Source organism: Peromyscus californicus, unplaced genomic scaffold, assembly GCF_007827085.1.
Source record: "Peromyscus californicus insignis strain IS unplaced genomic scaffold, ASM782708v3 Scaffold_12__1_contigs__length_115047231, whole genome shotgun sequence".
NCBI classification, from domain to species: Eukaryota; Metazoa; Chordata; class Mammalia; order Rodentia; family Cricetidae; genus Peromyscus; species Peromyscus californicus.
The window spans coordinates 64,376,167-64,397,196 of NW_026294413.1; the positions used below are offsets into that span (position 1 = coordinate 64,376,167).

General features: G+C 46.5%; 1 protein-coding gene across 6 annotated transcripts in view; it reads right to left on the reverse strand.

Moving 5' to 3' along the window:
* Nucleotides 1-9,493: 9,493 nt before the first annotated feature.
* Nucleotides 9,494-21,030, reverse strand: part of Cab39l (calcium binding protein 39 like) — a 127,909-nt gene continuing 116,372 nt past the window's right edge. For all 6 annotated transcript variants that reach the window (XM_052733074.1, XM_052733077.1, XM_052733075.1 and 3 more), the window contains one exon: nt 9,494-11,474. In XM_052733074.1, the coding sequence (XP_052589034.1) occupies nt 11,295-11,474 (180 nt within the window). In that variant the 3' untranslated portion in view covers nt 9,494-11,294. The remainder of the gene's footprint in view (nt 11,475-21,030) is intronic.

Below are 21,030 nucleotides of genomic sequence, written 5' to 3' on the forward strand. Positions count from 1 at the left end.
AAAAAAAAGCAATTATATATAATTCTTGGGGAAAAAAATCCCTGCCACCATGGAACCATATGGTGTGATGACTCTTGCACACAGGAATCCCGTTGTGCCCTCCTGATTACACCAAGAACAGGAATGTTAGAGATTTACTAGACACACCTGGTCCCAGGGATGAAACACCTACAATCCAGATCCAGAGCCTGAAGCCATTAAGGGCAAGAGTTCAGTTAATAAGCACAGAGAAATCAGAATGGTACGGTATAAAGGGAAAAGAATAAGACATCAGGACCTTCCCCTTTGGTGGCGTATGAGGGGAACAGGCCCATATAGTAAGACTAAGACACAAAGGGATGTGATTATGGGACAGCTCAGTATTTATGCTGTATCGTGCCCCCTGAAGAATGAAAACGACTTTAAATTGTAGTGGTGTGTCTGGTCCCCAGAGGAAGTCCTTTTCCCAAGGTCAGGCATTCGGATAAGGGTCCCCATGCCCTCAGGGGCTTGAGGAAAGTTCCTGCTTGCTAAAAGCAGTCATTTTCCTTATCTCTGGCAGGAGGAACTTGTGGTCCTTCCATTGATGTAAGAGCGCCTTGGTGGAGCTACTGAACCTTGGGGAACAATAAGCATTTAGATACTTGCTGAACTTAACTTTTGTCTCGGGAAAAATGCTGTAATAAAGTTAATGGCTGCTTTCATCCTTGAATCATTGAACCCACTTTCAATCTTGCCTGTGACTAAACTATTGAGTATAAAAGGTGTGGCCTTTTTTTCAATAGAGGGGCAGCCATCCTGATTCACCCTCAGATCATGTCAGTGTCCTCCTCCTCTTTCCAGACTCCACACCTCCTCTTTGGGGCCTGACGTCCACTGGAGCTGGACTCCAGCATAGGTTCAAAGAGTAGGAGGCCTGTGAGAGCTAAGAGAAGGTAGAGCTGTGACAAGAGGCTGCCTGTGGGTTGGGATGTGGCTGAGTTTGCAGAGTACCTCCCTAGCATGCACGAGGCCCCAGGTTCAAGCCTCAGAACAGCCAGTACTGCAATCTTCACAGGTGGCAAGGAGAGAGGGTCAGAAGTTCATGCTTGTACCAAGCTACACAGGGAGTCTGAGGCCAACTATGGCATACATGAGACTGTCATAAAAGAAAGGCTCTTTCCATGTAGCTGGAAGGGGGCTCTGATGAGCACAGGACATGGCCCACTGCAGAATGTGACCCGCTGCATCGGGCATCACCGAAGCTCTGAAGGCCTGGAAAAAGGATCTCAGGGGAGGTGGGAGGGCAGTGAGCGTGGCTTGTGGGGCTCCTCCAGCTGAGAAGAGAGCATAGCTCGTGTGCTCACTTAACTAGTGCTGAGGGACAGAAGCAGGGTTTGGGGTGAGCAAGCTGAGGGAGGGAAGGGTTTTAAGGTGGGCTGCAGGGAGCTTGGTGAAGAGCAGAGGCTAATGGGGTCGTGTGGGTGCCCCATTGCAGCCGAGACAACCAGGGCTCAGACACAGAATCGGTGTGTGTGACATGGGACAGAGTGGCAGGACAGGTAACAGAAGTTGGGAGGTTTGGTAGTTTGCACAGGAAATGTCTCTCTCAGGCCAGCACTTCTGGGAAGTGACTGGATCATGAGGGTGCTGATCTCATCACTGGGTTCATCGATGATAGAAACTGTAGGAGGTAGGATCTAATGAAGGTCACTAAGGCATGCCCTGGAAGGATTTATGGTCCCAGCCTCTTCACAGCCTCTCTGCTTCCTGCGACCAGGAGGGAGGCATTTTTCTGCCCTGTGTGTCTTTTTGATCATGTTTCTGTCTCACCACACACCTAGAAGCATGGGGCCAGACACATGGGGCCAAACCAGTTCTTTCTCTTTCAGTTGGTTTTCTCAGGGATTTTGTCACAGTGAGGGAAAGCTGACTACACAGAGGTCCACGGGTAGGGGCCGGGGATGGGCCCACTGGTTTAAATGGAGCATTTGGGATGATGGGATGATGGGCAAGCATAACAAAAGTGCAGTCAGGCGGAGAGAGCTGAAGAAGTTGGGGTCTGGAATACATCTGTGCAGGAAGGCTTTCTAGAGAGGAGCCAAGAAGAGGAACAGACTCACCTAGAGGGTGGAGAAGCCAGAGACTAATGTGGGGACAAAGTACTTCCCCTAGTGCCGCTAGGATGGCATGAGGGACTAGCGTGAGTGACCTTTCACATGCTGGGATTGCTCCCAAGGAGAGAAGCATGGGTAGGCACAAAAACTTTCATTAGGCTGATACTCACATTTACCTAAAGGTACACCAGAATCGGCGGGGGTTGTCTAGCACAGGCGCATGGAATAATACGTAGCATGGACATGCATGTTAAATAGTATTAAATAACACAGCAAACACTCAAGAGATAAAATGGGTCACAAGGCAATGGATAGAGCACTTGTGTGGTGATACTTTGTGCTCTCACAAATGAAGCTTGCCTGGAGATCAGAGTGCAGAGCTAGCCACTAAAGGCCAGACAGTGGTGGCACACACCTTTAACCCCAGCACTTGGGAGGAGGAAGAGGTCCCTGATATCTGGCTCCAGGTTTTTATTATTAAGACCAATTAGAATTCATGCGACACACTTGTCTAGCCTATGCTCGGCCCTGGGTTCAGCGCCCTGCTCTGTAGACAAAAAGCATTTCAAGTCTGTGTTAACATTTTAAACAGTTTTATTAGTATGTCACACACTCATTCCAACTAATAATTCAATGGTTTTAGTGTGTTAATTTGCAGATATGTGTGTTCGGTTGGGACCTTCAGCTCACCCCTGCATGATCTGGAAAGCCCCATTCCTGTCTCTCTCCAAACCCCACCTGCTCAGAGAGCCTCCAAACAAAGGAAAGGTGCCAAAAGCCCAGTTTCTCATTCTTGGTGGTTATCGCAGCTTCCTCCCCTGAAGTTGCCAGTTGCCCAAGTCCCCACCTAAAGTGCTCAGCTTTTGACCATACTTGGGCACAAACCCAGCTTCTGGAGAGCAGGTCATCATCATCCCTCACCTACAACCTATAAAGTCTCCCTGCTTTAGTTTGAGGGGTGTGGCTTCTCCAGCTTCTGTCTCTGGGACTGGAGAACTTGCTGGGGAGTTGCTTTGCTCAAATAAACCTGTTGTTATACCTTTTCAATTCAACTTGATCTGGCTTACTTCGATGGTGGAGAAACCTATTTTGCGGGGCAGAAAAACCCATGACTGTGCAAGCACTACCATGATTAGTTCAAACATTTCTGTCACCTTAATGAGAAACTCCAACCTTTAGCTGTCTCCTCACACATCCCTGTCTCACACTCCACCCTCAAGCCTCAGGCAGTCAGGGAGCTTTCTGTCTCCAGACTCCTCTGTGCTGGACTTTCTGTGTGAACAGATCGTTTAGTGTTAGCTGCCGTGACTGGAATGGTTCTTCCAAAAGCTGGAAAAGGAGCACATTGTTTGTTTTGTCCTAGTCAGATTTGTTCTTATTTTATCCTTTCTCTCTTCCTTCCTTTTCTTTCTTTCAATTTAGATGTCTGTCTGTTTTCTAATGAGAGCAAGAAAGGATGTGGTTTGGGGAGGGAGGGGAGGACCTGGGACAGGGGAATCACTATTGGAATGTATTGTACGATAAAAATCTAGAAGGTATGATGCTTAGGTGATGGGCTCTGCCTTCATGCACAGTGATGGTGTGTTGTTTGACCTCTGTTATCCTGTGTTGATGAAGTGAGAGGGTCCTTACCAGATGTCGGGTACCTTGACACTGAACGTCCCAGGATCTAGAACCATGAGCTGAAGCATTTCTGCTCCTTTCACATGACTGGAGCTCATATATTCTGATACAGCAGCAGGAAATGGGCAAAGACAATGATCTTTTGTGTCTGGCTTCTTTCACTTAGTGCAGTGTTCTTGAGACTCTCACACAGTGTGGAATGGATCAGAGCATCATTTACTTCTGTGACTAGAAAGTTTCATTGTGTGGCTACAGCAGATTTTGTCCATTTATCAATATATTGCCCTCTTTCCAGCCTTCAGCTCTCATCAGAATGCCTCTACAAACATTTACTCGTGTGAGTTCTGTATGGGCATGTTTTCAGTTCTCTTGCGTGTGCATCTGGGAGTGAAATTGCTGAGTCATATGATCAGCATGATGAGCACTGTGCTTCACTTATGGGGAACTGCTAGACTGATTTCCACGACTTCATACCCTCACCCATACCATGAGTTTCAATTTCTCTGTATCTTTGTGTTACTTAACTATTTTGATTCTAGCCATTCTAGTGAGTATGAATTAGCATCTCTGGTGTTCTGGCTTATTTATTTGTTTGTTTGTGTTTGAGGTTAGCCTGGCTTATTTATTTATTTACTTATTTATTTATTATTTATTTGTGTGTGCGTGTGTTGTTTGGGGTTAGCCTGTAACTCGCTATGTAGTCAAGGCTGGCCTCAAACCACAAATCAGACTTCTTTATCCTCTTTATTTTTATTTGTTTGTTTGCCTATTAGTCATAATGGTTTTGATCTGTGTTTAGCAACCTGAGCTGGGATCCTGGAGGAAGGGAACTGAGCCGCAGTGTTGGTGTGTCTCTACTTTCTGCCTCTGGATGCCACGTGTCTTCCCTACCATGACTGACTATACCCTTTAACCGTGACCTCTCCCCTCGCTGTCAAAACCAAACCAAAACAAAACACTCCCCACAACCCTTTTCTCCTTAAGTTACTTCAGTAGAACACTTTATCCCAGCACCAGGGAAGGAAAGACAAAGCCAGGCTGCCCCAACTCCACAGTGCCCCTTGCTCCTTGACTATTTTCAAAAGACAATGTTTAGGGGTAAGCATGATTTGAGGCACAGTCAATCAGAGCCTCATCAGCAGAGGAACCTCATAGACACTGGGAGGAGATCTGTCTCCTTTTCAGTTATGTGCCACTGTGTATTGGTCTTGAGCAGTCAATAACACCCCTCTCGTCATAGGACACATCTTGCCTAGGAGTGCAACCATATATTTAGGGTTGTGGCAAAGGGCCCTTAATGATGGGGCTTGAGTCTCTGGATTCAGCCAGACTTGAAACTGGATCCTAGGAGCTCCCAGGTGTGTGTGTGTGTATGTGTGTGCATGTCTATGTATGTATGCACGTATACATTTTTTCCCCTTTAGCTAATTTGAGATGTATTTGTATGCCCTGTGACTTGAAAAGGTCCTGTCCTATTTGGGTCCCTTTTACCACTAGGATTTTGTGCTCCCAGGCTGAATGAAAAGATTGCTCTAAGATGAGTTGGAGTGTAAACCCTTCATAGGTCGCAGAAGACTTAGGAGGGGGCAGGGAATCTGTGCTGGTAAAGGAAATGCAGGGAAGGAATGAGCTTTAAGGGTGAGCCTGCAGGATGGCAGAGCAGGGAAGGGTGGCGGGGAACTGCCTCTGAAGATGTGCACTCTGACAAGTTCAATAGTAAGCATGAGCAAGGCTGGAGGGGGAGCCTAGAGATCCAGGCAGGTAGGGTGGTGGACTATGGGAGATATCTCCCCCAGCCTGGACGAGCTGAGGTGCTGAGAGGGCAGAGCAAAGCTACTCTGCAAGGACAGACGGAAACCAGTTATCAGCTAAGGTAGCGGTTCTCAACCTGTAGGCCACATATCAGGTATCCCACATAGCAGATATTTATATAATGATTCCTAACAGTAGCAAAATTACAGTTAGGAAGTAGCAACAAGATAAGGAACTGTATTAAAGGGTCGCAGCGTTGGGAAGGTTGAGAACCACTGAGCTAAAGGATCTGGGTTGAAGACTCAGAGAACCGAGGTCACTGAAAACATGCAAAGAACTTGGAGAGGCAGAGGTGACGTCAGCTGTCTTGTGAACACGTCAGTCCTTTTTCTGTTTCCTCCAAGGCAGGCCTTCCTTCTTCCGTGTGGGCAGCTTCTTCTAAACTAGATTTTGAGCAATCTGAGCAGGAGGTAGGTGTTCAGTACCAGCCTGAAGGGAGGGTTAGGACTGATTGATTGCCTTTGAGTACAGGTGTGTGGACAGGACCCCATAGCCAAACAAACCCCTTAGGACAAAAGGTGACCTCTTTGTGCCCAGGTAGGAGTGGCACCAATTGAGCCTCTTACCCACCCAGTTCAGGACAGAGAAGCAAATGTACCTGAGTGCCAAGAATGTTCTCTGCGTTGGAGAGATGCAGGCAACCTGGGAGCTGGCCTGGGTTGTTCAGCTACCTGGAAAGGGACAAGTGGACACAGCCCGACACAGGCTTCTCCAGGCTCTGGTTCTCTTGCAGCCTTTCTTCCCAGATTAGCCACTGTTTTGAGGGCAAACCTAGCCTCACTGCTGCCCCTGGCACCCCTCCAAGCTGAACCCCAAGGATGTCTCGTTTTATGGCAAACTGGCACACTTGCCTTCTAAGGTTGGTAGGGTCCCCATAGAGGAGACCCTTTCTTAGGGCCTCGCTAGGCAAGGGACAGCATCTGGCCTGCGGGGCTGGGGCTGGAGTGGGAGCCTTTCCCACATGGAGGTTCAGGGGTGCTGTTCACTTTCTTTGCCCTGGCTGTACATTCCCTGGCTGCTGGCCACGTGCTCCACCTGGATTCAGATGGGCACAGCAAACGGACAGCTGGGTAAAGTTGCTATGCCTCAGTCAAGGTGAAGGTCACAACTGGAGCTGCCAGGAGCAGGCCAGCCAGCTGTGGGTGTGCCCTTATTTTTCCTCCCACACCCCAGGCAATACAGAGGCTCATTCATCCAGGCAGGGCAGGGCATGGCCATGTGAATGTCACACTCTGTGCCTGCAGAAAGGGCAGAGGCTTTCTTCCTTCACAGAGACAACAGTCTACAGCCAGGGCTTTGCCCAACCTCTGGGTCCTGGGTCAAGAGGGTATGCTGGGCACACAGTGAGACTCTGGTCTGTGGTCAACTGCTTAGGCATGATGGTACTTTGTTTTTTGTCACTGTTTTTGTTTGTTTGATTGATGGGGTCTCTTGTATCCCAGGCTGGTCTTGAACTTGCTCTGTAGTTGAGAATGATGACTTTGATTCGTCTGCCTCCATCTCCTGAGTGCCAGCATGCCTGGTTTATGCGGTGATTGAACCTGTGGGTTCATGCTTGCTAGGTAAACATACTACCAACTCAGTTATACCTCCTGCCTCCACACTCCCCTTTTGAGACAGGTCTTACTACCTAGGCTGGTCTAGAGTTCATAAGCTCAAATGATCCTCCTGCTTCAGCCTCTGGCTTAGGTAAGGGTGTAAGTACAGACATGGCCTATGGATGCCACTTTTCTAAATGTTAACCCATTTTGTGTAGTGATGGGGTTACCAAGCCTTTGAATGATGAGCTGTGGCCCACATGATGAGCATGACAATGATGAATGTGAGCAGTGTTATTTATTAAGCAGCGCTGTTTTCCGTTCGAAAAAAGCCACAAGGTACAGCAAAACCCTCTATAAGAGTTTATTAAGGGAACAGAAGGGGTGTGTATAGGCCTATGGAATGACTGCAGGAAGAGAGGAGGGGAAATAGGAGGAATCCGCTTTTATAGGACCCCACACACACATGCGCATAGATTATGTGACCACATGTAAGGCCCTCCCTCGGATGACTAAGCATCTTGCCTGGCTACTGGACAGAGCATGTGCGGTCATGTAGCTGGGGGAGTGTTAGGAAGTCTAACAAGCAGGCCTGAGAGGGGCCCAGATACATGGCTATTAGCAGTTGTCTGGTAGGGCTGGATCTGGGTTTCTCTCTTTATGGGCCACGGGGGAAGGGCCTGCCTGGGAGGGGAGGCTGAGGCATGGCCTAGTGGAGACACTCTGTCTTCCAAGATTGAGACTTTGGGGTCAGAGCTGGCCCTGATCCTGGTTCTACTGCTGGTTGCTTGATCAGGAGCAGGGTGTCACTCTCTCTGAGGCTACATGTTCCCTGCTGTGGGAGGTGTGGCTATGTCTGCATCTTCCATGCTTTCATCCTGGCAGCCACTCACAGACGTTCTACATCCTTCAAAACTAAATCACACTCTTATACATATCCATCTTCAGCCTCTTCAGTCACCTGAGGCAAACCAGCCTTCCAAAGTCTCGAATGCTTCAGACCTTCATCCAGTGGTGGGCTCTCAATATCCAAACCCTTCCTGAGGGGATGCCAGTGAGAAGATGGCGGCTATTCACAACAAACATGCAAGCAAGCAGAAAAAGAAACAAAACACATAAAATCCTAATTGCCTCTGTTGGAATTTCTAGCCATTCCCCATGACCAAGCATGTACTGGCAAGATGCTTAGTCATCCAGGGGTCTTACATCCTATGTAATCCGTGCACTGCGTGGTCACATAATTTGCAGAGTGATCATGTAATCTATGCGCATGTGTGGGGGAATCCATAAAAAGCGGGTCATAGACCCCTCCCCTCTCTCTCCTTGCAGGACCATTTCCGTAGACCTAAGCACTCCCCTCTGTTCCTTCTCTTAATAAACTCTTATAGTGGGTTTTGTTGTGCCTTGCGGCTTTTCTCTCTTGGTAAACAGGGCCGCTTAATGAATAACACCGCGCCCCATAATAACTAACAGCCTCTAATACCATTTAACTAGAGTGATCTATGCAAGTAAAGCAACTATCTTTTCATACTCGAAACAGTACAGGGTGGAGAGTATTAGGGAAGAGGAAGGCGACCAGCAGGAGGAAGAGGGGTTGAAGGTGAGGGTCACAAATGTAATACATGCGTGAGGATGTCATAATTAAACCCATTATTTGGACAGTGAATACACACTAAAGAAAACAATTGCGGTCATTCTGAATTCTGTTCCCTTCATACTGTAATCGCTTCTGGGACTTGGGTACTTTTCAGGTGCCACTGTGGCCACGGCAGCTGGGTCTGCTTCAAAAGGCTCACAACAGTCAGCATGGCTAGTGATGGAGACTTCGAGATGCTCACATCATTCCCCAGAGGCACCACAGGATGAGGAATGGCTGAGGCTTTGAGTCAGGAACATTTACAAGGGGCGTATGCTGCTTCCCAGCCTTTTCTCCAAGAACAGCCCTAACTTTGGGCAGATGCCTGGCTTTAGCCAAGAGCCTCATCCAAGAACATTGTGATCTCAATCTCCACTGGCTACTTTCCAGGACCCCGACGCTGAGAACCTCCCAGGTCTCAGTAGGAGAACACCACATGAGAACAGCACATAGCTCCCAACACCACGACCTTTCTCAGGTCACAGCCCTGATGACAGATAGAAAAGGACAGAAATGGGGCCTCAGGTCACTCTGGGTGTCTGTGTGTGTCCCACCCTAGGTCTGGAACATTCTTACGACCTCTAGTCTGTTCATGGGAATGGTTCCGAAGTGAGGAGGCAGGCACAGTGAGACTTGGTACTTGCTGGCTGGTGCCTGGTCACAGGATGTAGCTGGGGTCTCGGTTGTGTTGCCGTGCACTACTGGGGTCTCAGTGTGGCCTTGGGGGTCTCCTGGTCTGGGGCCTTTCCGGTCTGGAGCCAGGACAAGAACCCAACTGCATGAATAAAGTGAGAGGAATAAGACCAACAGAGTATGTGGTGCTCTTTATTCAGTCTTTCAATCGTGCTTCTTACTCACTGTGACCTTTTCCGAACTCAAGTCCCACAGTATGTATGGTGACCTCTGTGAATGCACATGATGATGGTGAGCTCCAGTGCCCCCTTCTTAGGGAATAGCTTACACACTCATACCAACACCCGAACTGCCTCGTGAACTGTATCTCAGGCTCCACAGTTTTCTGCTGGGCAGGTACACAGCCATGATAAAGGGATGCTGGCAAAGAGCCAATTCAAATCCAGAGAAAAGAAATGTTTTTAACTGAAATAAAATTAGAACATGGCTGTGTCTGTGTGCCAGGATGCTACAGAAACACATTTAAGAAGTTTTTCTCATCTCTTCTAATCAAATAAGCAAATCCAGAAAGGTCAAATTCTAAGGGACTCTGTACTATGAGGGAATATTATAAAAATAATCTGACTCCTGTGACTGACAAATGCAGGTCACCAGGGGCTACACGAGGCCAATACACCTGAACCCCAGTCAAGAGGCAAAGTGCCCTGCCTGGGAATTCTCTGGGTGGAAAACCCATGGAGACACTCACACTGGAGATCACACTTCCCTTCCTGTCTCGGGGTGGAGACTGACGCGGCCAAAGACAAGGAGCCAGCAGTCAAGGCCATGGGCTTCAGGATGAGAAGAGCAGATAAGCAATCGTAGTGCCACTGCCTAGGAAATATCGCTTTAAAATTCCATTTCGAGGTCTGAGGTCTGAAAACAAATCATGGACTTAAAAAATTAATTCTTCTTTCTGTGCCCATTAATGGGACACAAATGAACACCTAAGTTATTTTAGCACACAAGAGGGTATCCGGGAGCAACATTTTTAGACTTTTTAGCTTCTCACTAAAGACACTGATGGGCAATTACAGAATGACAGTTTATACAGAACAAACCGGACAAGAGAGAGAGAATCTTTGGTCATTTGAGAACTTTTTATGCATGAATCACTTCTCCCTCTAGCTCCATGGCTCATATGCACTGTGACCCCACCTCTCCAAACAGTCGCCACAAGCATTCTTCCTTATCCCTACACTCACTGACCCTCCCGATGGGCACACAGAACAGCGGTGACTCCACAGCCACCTGTTGGCAGTTCTCCTCTGAAAAGTCACACCCCATGGGTGTTCTCCGCCTCTGCGGCCTTTGTTGATCTCACCTGGTCCTCAGCTGCTGCCAGGCTAGCCATCTATAGCTGGAATGGGCATGGCCCTGGATCAGGCTTGGCACACAGGAGGGACAGTGAGCAGAACTGAGCACTGTTCCTCTGGAAGACAGGACCCACCTACTGGAGCCAGGAGGTAGCAGGCAGGCAGGGAAAGTGCGCACACACACACACACACACACACACACACACACACACACACACACACACACACACACTGCAGTCGTCTCCTGTCTCTGTAGTGGCTGAAAAAGCCTGTCTAAATGAACACATACAGATAGGGGTCCCTACCCGTTCTGTCCCAAGAGACACTTGTGCTCCTTCTACTTGGTGGCCTGGGTGACCCAGGGTCCAACTCTGGAGTTACACTTGCTTTTATCAATGTTTAATATAATGGCTGATTCCACATAAGCAATCACAGACTTGATTACAATGAATATATTATTCTAGGTTGATTTTTTTCCATTCAACTGTTTATATTCCATCTACTTTGAACAATCAGTTGAGAAAACAGGCAGCTCCAAAGTCTTCCCAAGAATGGAGACTGTTGAAACGGCACTGTACACTCTGGGCAAGGGAGACAAACGCGGTCTGGGCAGGGCCCATCTTCACGGGGCTGCTTTCTTCAAGTCTCGAATCTGTTTAATCAGGTAGTTCTTCTCATCAGCGAACTGCTCATCATCTGTCCTTTCTTTCTGGAAGCTGCTCAGAAATTCAATGAGTTTGGGCTGATTTTTCAACAGAATCTCCACAATAGGCTGCGTTTTGTGAGGGCTGGCCACAAACACCTAAAACAGAGGGAAACATTTGAGCAACGCCTTTCTGAGAAGATTCACATACAAGTGACAGGAACATGATCCATTAATCCTTGTTGCTCGCTTCCCCCATCACCAGTCTTGGGGTATCAGCTTCCTTAGCAGCACAGGCTCCCCTGAGAATGCCATGGTCCCTGTGGTCCTTGCGGCTCATGGTGGAACAGTCTCTAGCACTGCTACCCCGCAGTAACTCCACCCCAAGAAGGCCAGGGACCCATGGAGGCCAGGAAGAGGGTCCCCAGACTTCCACCCAGCAGGTCGCGAACCATAAGGTGGCGAAGATCAGGCCTTGACCTCCTGGTTACACAGAATCTTAGGCTCCTCCTAGCCATTGGAACAAAGAAGGCACAAGGGTGATTAGTAAACACCTTGAGACAAGTGAAAATGAAACTGAGAAACAGCACTTAGGCAGGTAAATCGTGGTTATAAATACCTACTTTCAGAAGAAAGCTAAGTTTACACTTTAAGGAACTAAGAAAAGCAGCGAATCAAAGGAACAGAGATGGAGGAGAGCAAACCACAGACAGAGAATGACTAACACCAGAAACTGGCTCTTGAGACGACCACCTTGACAAGCCTCTGGCTAGGTAAGAGCTAGACTCTGGAAGTCGGGCGGTGGTGGCACATGCCTTTGATCCCAGCACTCGGGAGGCAGAGCCAGGTAGATCTCTGTGAGTTCGAGGCCAGCCTGGTCTACAGAGTGAGATCCAGGACAGGCACCAAAACTACACAGAGAAACCCTGTCTCAAAAAAAAAAAAAAAAAAAAAAAAAAAAGGCTGGATTCTGAAAAGCTAAACTTCAAGCGGAGCATGGCTAGCAACTTTACTAAAACACAAGCTGTGAGTAGTGTCCAATCCAGAGACCGCACTAGTTCCTGGTCTGAGTGCGTGGAGGCTGCCGCACCCGCAGTCGGGAGAGAGCCAGCAAGGCCAGCCCTCCGCTCCTTCTCTCCTGCTCACCCAGTCCCTGACTCCAGCCTACATTTAGGGTGGGTCTTCCCACCTCAAACTAATCCAGGTAGTCCCTCACAGATGTGCCATAACCTTGCCCCTTCAGTTATTCAGGTCCTGTGAAGTGGACAGCCAATATTAACCACCACAGATAACTAAGAAAAAATGTTTAAATTCCTCAAATAGAAAATTTCAGCAAACCTATTATAAGAGATCAAGTCAGTAACCAACACTACCAACAAAGAAAAGCCCAGGCCAGCTCACTTTCATTGGGAAATTTCTACCTAACATTAAAAGAAAAAAAAAATGAACGCAGTGTTTCTCAAATTCTTCAAAGAAGGAAGAGGGTTCCCAGCCCATTCTGAGGCCAGTAATACTTTGATACAAAAGCTAGATGAAACAATGAGAGAGCTCTCAAAGGGCAATCAATATCCCTTATGAATGAAAGGCAATTAACAGTGTCACACAGACAGTGAAACACCCGATGGATTGTGTTCCCTTACAGATGCCTTTACAGCCCAAAGGTTCATTTTCTAAGGAAACATGGACTTGACAAATTCATCAGGCTAAGATGAGGTCATATTGGGTTAAATCTAATGACTGGCAAGAAGGAACTTAAGATATAGAGGTATATGGGCATGCAGAGAGGAATGTGTCACATGAAGACAGGGGATGCAGTGATGTGTCTACAAGGAAAAACTGCTGGCAATCACCAGAAGCTAGGAGAGAGGACAGAAAGATTCTCCTTGAAGCCTTCTAGAAGAACCAACTCTATTGGCACCTTAGCCTTGGACTTGTGGTCTGCAGAACTTGGGGAAGATAGACTTCTGTTCTTCAGAGTCCTCTGTGGTACTCTACGATGGCCCTAGGAAGCTGATGTCACATTGAGTGAACGCAGGAAAACCACATGGTCATCTCAATTATTCCAGAATTTGACAAAATTAAATACTTTTCAGATTAAAAAAACAATTCCAGAATGAAGCTGGGTCCTCACCTCACACCCTATACAAAAATCATTAAAAATGAACCAAAGGTCTAAAATATAAGAGCTACTAAGACATTTGGAGAAAACTACAGAGGACACATTCACGACCTTGCCCATCAGATGAGCTACACTAACAGTTAACGCTTCTGTATAAAGGATACTGTTAGGAGGGTGGGAGAAAATATCTGCAGGTCATAGATCTTACTGATATCACATCTACACTATATAAAGAACTCTTACAACTCAACAACAAGGCATAATCCACCCACAAGGCAAAGGACTTGAGTAGAGCATTCTCCAAAGAGGAGTAAAGCAATGACCAGTAATCCTGCCAACAGAGAGGCTTAGGGCAGTGCAGGTCACACTGCAGTAGGACGTCGGTTCACACCACTGCATAGGCACTCAAATATAAAACAGGATGTGTGCTGAGCACAGACACGGCAAGCTGGGATGCTCAACGGGGTAGCTGCCGTGGAAAAGTCTGGCACCTACTCAGTCAGCTAAGCAGCAAGAGACGGTGTGACCAAAAAATGCTGTCCCCACACAGGGAAAAGGATTGTTCAAATAAACCTGTGCTCCAGTGCTGATGGCAGGAGCAGTCACCAGCCTCAAGTGTTAGCAGCCTGAGTACCCACCAACCAGTGAATGGATGTCCACGCCGTAGAGTAGAGTCTGTCATGGACATCACAAGGAACAATGTGCTGATTGAGACACAACCTGGATTTGACTCCATTTACACAAACTGTCAAAACAGGCAGATCCAGAGTGAAAAGCAGACTGCTGCCTGGCTCCCAGGTATAGCAGAGAAAGGAATGGAGAGACTGCCTAGTGCATAAGGTTTCTTTCTGGGGTGCTGGAATGTTCTGACATGACCTGTGGGGGTGATAACTCTAAACACGGAGCTCTGCCTTTTAAAATGGTCAACATGTGAATTTTTATAGACATGGCTTTTGCTACAATAAACTAAAATTGTTACTTACCAGAAAGGTATTCCAGGCTTGTTGACACTGTTACACAAACGCCTGCTGTTCACGGAATACCCATGAGTATGGGAGGAATAGCCAGCCATGCTCTGGCCTTTTCTGGTTGACATTTGTTTATGAGAGAGCTGCTAAAGTTCTAACTACAAATTGCCTGGCATTTTGTGGTAACTACATAAATAACTCACAAAAGCACTGCTTAAAAATGAAAGAGAGACTAGGTACACTGGGCAAACCAAGCTTCTCTAGAAGCCCGCTGGAGCTTGCAGGCAGGCATGCTGGATGAACTCTAGGGCCCTCACCCTATACCCAAACCCAGCAAAACTGATCAGGTGGTCTGCAAGCTTTAACATTTCCCCTTTGTTTGAGTTCTGGCTGCCTAGCTCTCTGCTCAGAAGGCAGCTGTTTGCTAGACTCTACTGCCACTGACCATCTGAGGCCTTATGGGGTGGGTGGGGCAGGACCCCGAGCTGACGTGTAGGAGACCCCAGGGTGGAAGCTCGCTGCTGACTGATGTGTACAGAACAGCTGTTGTCGCTCCTTCCTTAAAAACCATGTGATTTTCAAAGTACCTCTAAACAAATGTAAACACATGAAAACGGCCTGTTACTTTTTGAATTGTTGCCTTATTGCCTGCATCCCTCAGTTTACATGACAGGTCTCAGAAATGTAATTGATGGAGTTTCCAAGCACACAGAAAAAGGCAGTAGTCACAGTCAAAAATGTTTAAATCAGGAAACAAAGTATTTTGTTCTTCGTTTTAGATTTGAATGCTTCTTATGAAAATTAAATCTTGCATACTCAGTTGCCCATGCACAAGTCCATTCCACAGAAGTAAAGATGAAGTATTCTTACTCTTACACACACACACACACACACACACACACACACACACACACACACACACACACCAATAACTGGTAGTCTTAGAGACAGCTAGCTTGCTTCTGTTAAAGAATGACTAGCCAAGCTCTACAAGGGAGGTGCCCATGCCATGGCTGACTAAGCTCCCTGAACACCAAGGCAGGAAGTGAGGGTGGCAGAGGCCAGCAGGCTGGAAATTGAGGTTCCTTCTCAGATAGCCAGAGTGCTCACAACAGATACTGTTCTCTCACTGCTCTTTCACTGACACAGGTGAGGAACCAGGGAAAAGTGAGAAGAAAGTAAGCAGGGACAGGGCTGGAATTCAGCTCAGCGGCGGGAACTTGTAAGGCTCTGGGCTCCATCCCAGTACCACAATAGATACTCACTCAATCCTCTGAACCCCTCCACTCAGACATATTCACTGGGAATAATGGCTTATGCAGCCTTCCATCCTAAAGAAAACTGAGCTTGCATTTTTTTACACACTGGTCTGTATTCTGTTCTTTCATTTAGTATTTTTGTTGTTATTTTATTTTTGTGGTACCAGGGGTTGAATCTAAGGCCTTACACATTACAGTCAAACCTTCTACCACTGAGCCACACACATGCCAGACCTCTTTTACTTTTTGGGACTATGTTGGTCAGGCTGCTCCTGAAACCACTCTATAGCCCAGGCAGAATGATCTTCCTGGTCAGCTGGAGGAGCGGCCATTACAGTCCTTTAACACACTCCTTGTATATCAGGAGCTGGTCTCCACTTGAACAACAGCCAGGAATGGACTCACTGGGTACTGGCTAGCTGGTTTATACACGCTGTACCCTCTCATCACTACAGGTCCGGGGCGGGGGTGGGAGTGGGGGGAGCCTGCTTGCTGTGTTCTCTGGGTGAGGCTAAGAGCACTGGGATTGGTGCCATGCCAGGGACATGCTGCATGCAGGCAGATCATGCCTTTGGTTTGAAGTGCTTGCTTCTACCCACAGACAAGAGCAAGGAGAGGGAAGGGGATGGCCAAATCACCTCTCATCTGCAAAACAGCTTCAAAAGTAAATAGCAGGTCAAGGGACCAGGAGTGCCTTTGACCTTTCTCCCGGAGGTTTTATTTTTGTTTTTTCTCCCCCACCCCTGCCCCCAGCATTCTTCATACTGTCCTTGGATGTCTCTAGGAACTTACTTAGAGATACAGAATACATTAATTTGACTTACACAAATCAAGCCTTGCAAGTCTGTTGAATGGATATGAAGCTTTCTGATGACTTGTATGCCATTCAGGTTTTAAAGTTTTTAGAAGCAATCATATTGAGACATAATTCACATGTTATGTAGTCCGCTCGTTTAAAAATATATATATATTATATATATATATATATTCTAATGATTTCTAGTATGTTCACAGAATTGTGTCAACACACTCAACTTTAAGATATTTTTGTCACCCCAAAGAAGCCCTACACCCATCAGCAGTCACATCTACTGTGCCTCCCCATCTACCTCCTATAGACAGACGTTCCATATCAATGGCATCCCGTAACTCAGCACAGTGTTCTCATAACCTATTCCTACTGTGACGTGCATTAGTTCCCCACACTCTTATTGTCAAAACATTACTGAGTTTTGAGAAGGATTAAAGGATGCAATTCCTGCTTGTATACATTTGGCACAGTCACCCGCACACAGTAATTGCTTACTACATTATTATTATCTCTTTTCTTGAAGTATTACCAATACCACACAGTTGTTTCCCCAAACACCTAACGTCGCACTAAAGTCCCACACCCAAGAGGAGCCGAGGTTCAGTGGCAAGGTGCACGCTACTAGATTTGTCCTTGAATCTCCTACAGAAACAGCTTACTCAGCCACAAAATGAGGGTCCTCTATCTGCCTAACTTCAGGGGGGTGAGTGGCAAGGACTTGTGCTAGGGAAAACACTGACCAACACAGGGTGGGATGCTGCCACTGCCCTTGCCTAGGGATTCTGATACATCTTGGAGATATCACACAACTGTGGAAATAATGTAGGAGATGATGTATCCATTCCAAAATGATATTGCAAGCAACTTCAAATTTTCTAGGGCTGGGGGTCTATTTAGGTTGTAGAGTAATAGCTAAGCATGCATGAGGCTCAATTTCCAGTAAGAGAAAAATGATTATTTTCTTATTCTGAATAGTATCATAGGTACTATATACAGCTTTATTTTTCTTTTATATTTCCTTTTTGGAAAGTGCTGATGACTTCCACAATACCAAGCAAGAAACTCTACCACTAAGCTATACCCTCCAGTTCCACCTTATGAATTTCTTTTTTTTATTGGAAAAAATTAGAACATATATTTTTGAACTTGTTTTTCCTCTGCCCAATTCCTCCTAGATCCTCTCCACCCAACTTTGTTTTTTGTCTCTCTTAAAATCAGTCTCTCTATCTCTCTGTCTCTGTCTCTCTGTCTCTCTCTCACACACACATACACACCCCACAGAAACCTTTTATGACTTTCTTAAGGGCAGCATGTTTTTACAACAGGAAGAAGAGGCGTCTTGACTGACTTTTCACTGTTCTGCCTCTTTGTTAAATGCCTACAAGGAGTCAAGTAACAGCAAATGAGGGCAACGTGAAGTTGAGCACTCACTGCTTAAGAGCATGTCATGAAACATTAAGTCAGCAGTTACTATAAACAGTGTGTGTTTTGAGACAATCTCCCTAGTTGCCTAGGGTGGTAGCAAACAGCTGGACTCAGGCGATTGTCCTGTCCCAGTCTTTGGACCCAAAAGCACACATTTTCACACACTGTTACAACAAGGGGTGTTAGCAGATCATCGTCAGTTCCCAAGGTCACTTGGTCCAGGGATGTCGTTGGGGCTGCTGCCAGCAGAGGAGGTGTTCGGCTTGAGAGCTCTCCTCAAGGAAAGTGAGTCATTCAAGGCTGGTTCTCCAGCAGCTGACCTGTGGTTCTGCACTCCTTCCAAAGCAACTGGTAGGAAAGCTACTCTTGTCGATGGGCACTGCACTCACTACTTAACTTTTAGCTAGACTGTCCGGTTAGCTTTTGCACCTGGAGTTTTCCTGCAAATGTCCATTTGTAGTAACTGGGACCTGAGTGCACCATGGTGTATGAAGAATTGGTCCTGGCACTGGCCATGTTTGAGTTCCAGTGGCTCTAGGAGTGAGCTCCCATGGTTTGGTGGGAAGCGACAACATGTGTTGTTGTCACCGGGGGAATCAGAAATGGAAAGAAAGGGGAAAGGTCAGCTAACAGCAGCTCAAGTTCTTTTCTGGGACAGCGAGGACACAAAGACACAAGCCTCAGAGCCCAGCAACTTACCAGATGGACATACCATGCCTGTTGCTGGCACCAGTGAAGAACCCAGACTGCTTCTCCTGACTTTCACCCCAGGATTTCCCATGTCGCAGCTGCAGACTTCCAGGAAGGGAGTCGCACAGGAGTCCCTGAACTCAGCTACGTAATGGGAGTGGCATTGCTAGCCTGCAAAGGCATTTCCAGGAGCATGTCCCACAGATTCTGCATCTTCGAGGGGAGGGCAACTGTTCATAAAGAACTGAAAAAGTCTAGGACTCTTGCTTTTCTAAATAGCAAAACATTATTTGGGGGAAGTAAACAAGTCACACTTCAGTGGAGGAAAAAGCTGAGGCGCAGGGTAGGCCCAAGTTACACGCACACAAGTAAACAGTGGTCAACTATTTTTAAATGTTCCTCCTCCGTCCAACGGTTAGGGAAACCAAATTCGGATTGTCTGAGGACAGAAGCAGGCTATTTCTAGTTTGCCATGCACTAAATCTTCCTATAATCATGCATTTCTGAACGAAATTAGATGACACCAGATCTCATCTCGTCTGACAGGGTGCATACTCGCAGGCACTGAGCGGAATGCACACAGCTTTCTGCACTGTCCTCCCTCAGGAGGGTCTGAGGCAGGTCTGCCACTCTCTGCCACTTGGTGTTTCCTTGGTGTTTGCTGGCACCGCCCCTTCATTCTTTGTTCCATTCTGCTTGTTGACTTTTTATGAGACAGTTCTAACGGAGAAGACTGCCGGGAGCAAGGCGTCACGAGGCACCTCAGAGGCGCACGAGCTGTCCATCGCCAGTCTGGCCTGCTTTAACCAGAGCGCAACTGCTGGACACCTCCCTCGTCCCCACTCCCTTCCTGTGTGCCTCTCCTGAGGTGACCACCATCCCGAAATTGTGTCTGTCTCTCAAACACACACTGTAAGACTGTGACTACAAAGCATGAATCTAGACAGTCAAGTTTTCAAATTAAAAAAAAAAAAAAAAGGCTCGTCAATTCTGTTCAGATTTCAAGTGGAAATAAATGAAACTTGTAAGTGAACATTTTAATTATTCTAGTGGCTTCTTGGGAAATATCTGGTAGCAGAAACACTAAGTTTTTAACTTGTCACAGCAACTATAGCCTTATAAACTGTTATGTTCTCCACTAAAAGACAAAGAACTCTGTCCCTGAATATACACTTTTAAGACCAAAAATTTGGGAGCTCACTGAGCTTTTATGTCTATTCTGGACATCAACAATGAGAAAACAACCCGAAACGGGCAAAAGCTGGCCAGATGCAGTGTGAACTGCAACATCCCTACAGTTGTAAGAAATGGAATTAGTTATCCATAGCTCAGGGCCATTCATACTAGAATAAAAATGCCCAATGATGAAGTAGGATGCCTACTGTTCTGGAATTACACATAGCACAAATGTTTACTTATGGCACAGCATGGTGTGGCAAAACCTACGATATAAATTATTAGTATAATGAATACAACTGAAGGAAAACCCCACAGGTATGTCCAAAGTAGTTAGGAGTATGGGATTACAAATGAACGTTTACCTTATATCTGTATATATTTAAGTCTATTATCTAAAATTTCTGAGAGGTAATTTTATTACTCAGCAGAGAGAAATGTTAGAAAAAGACCCCATTTTTAAAGCAGGAACACTGAGCTCTGGAAGCTGGGTGCAGCCTCAGGCCTTCCCTTGGGGTCAGAGGAGACGGCAAAAGCAGAATCCAGCACTTAGGCCTTCTATTCTAGATCAGTCTCAGATCACGCTAGGAATCTGTGGGAGGAAATAAGCCTTAATTTTTTTAAGATTTATTTTTATTATTTTTAATTATGTGTAGGTATATGTGTCTGCATATGGCCATGTGCACATGACTGCAGGTGCCTTCAGAGGCCAGAGGCATCAAATCTCCCGGAGCTGGAATTACAGACGGTAGTGAGCAACCACATGTGAGTGCTGGAATCTGAACGTGGGTCCTCTGGAAGAGTAGCAAGTGCTCTGAACCTATGAGCCATCTCTACAGCCCTATGAAGGAGGCACTAAACTGCTAAGTATGGTGGCAGGGCCTCCACGAAGCTAGGCCTGATTGGGTTTCCACCCTCTTGGCTTCTAGTGAATACTAAAGAGGCCTTTACCAGGCAGGTCAAACATCATTTATTTTTCAATGGATTTTAATTTGAAAACAACTGCTTATCTTACTGCATGGTACTGGGTTGCAGGCCCTCTGAGGTCAGGTCAGCTTGCTACAGATATCAAAGTTCTCTAAATTTATAAATTTATATGCAGAGACCAGAGGCAAATTTGCCCAGTTGTAGCTAGCATTCAAGTAATGATTTTCTGCAATTAGATTAGTAGGAGAAGATAATCTAAGTTTGCAAAATGGAAAGACTGGTTCATTTTCTCTCAAGTAAAAGAAAGGAAAAAGCAGGTACCTTGCCATTTCAAAGTTGG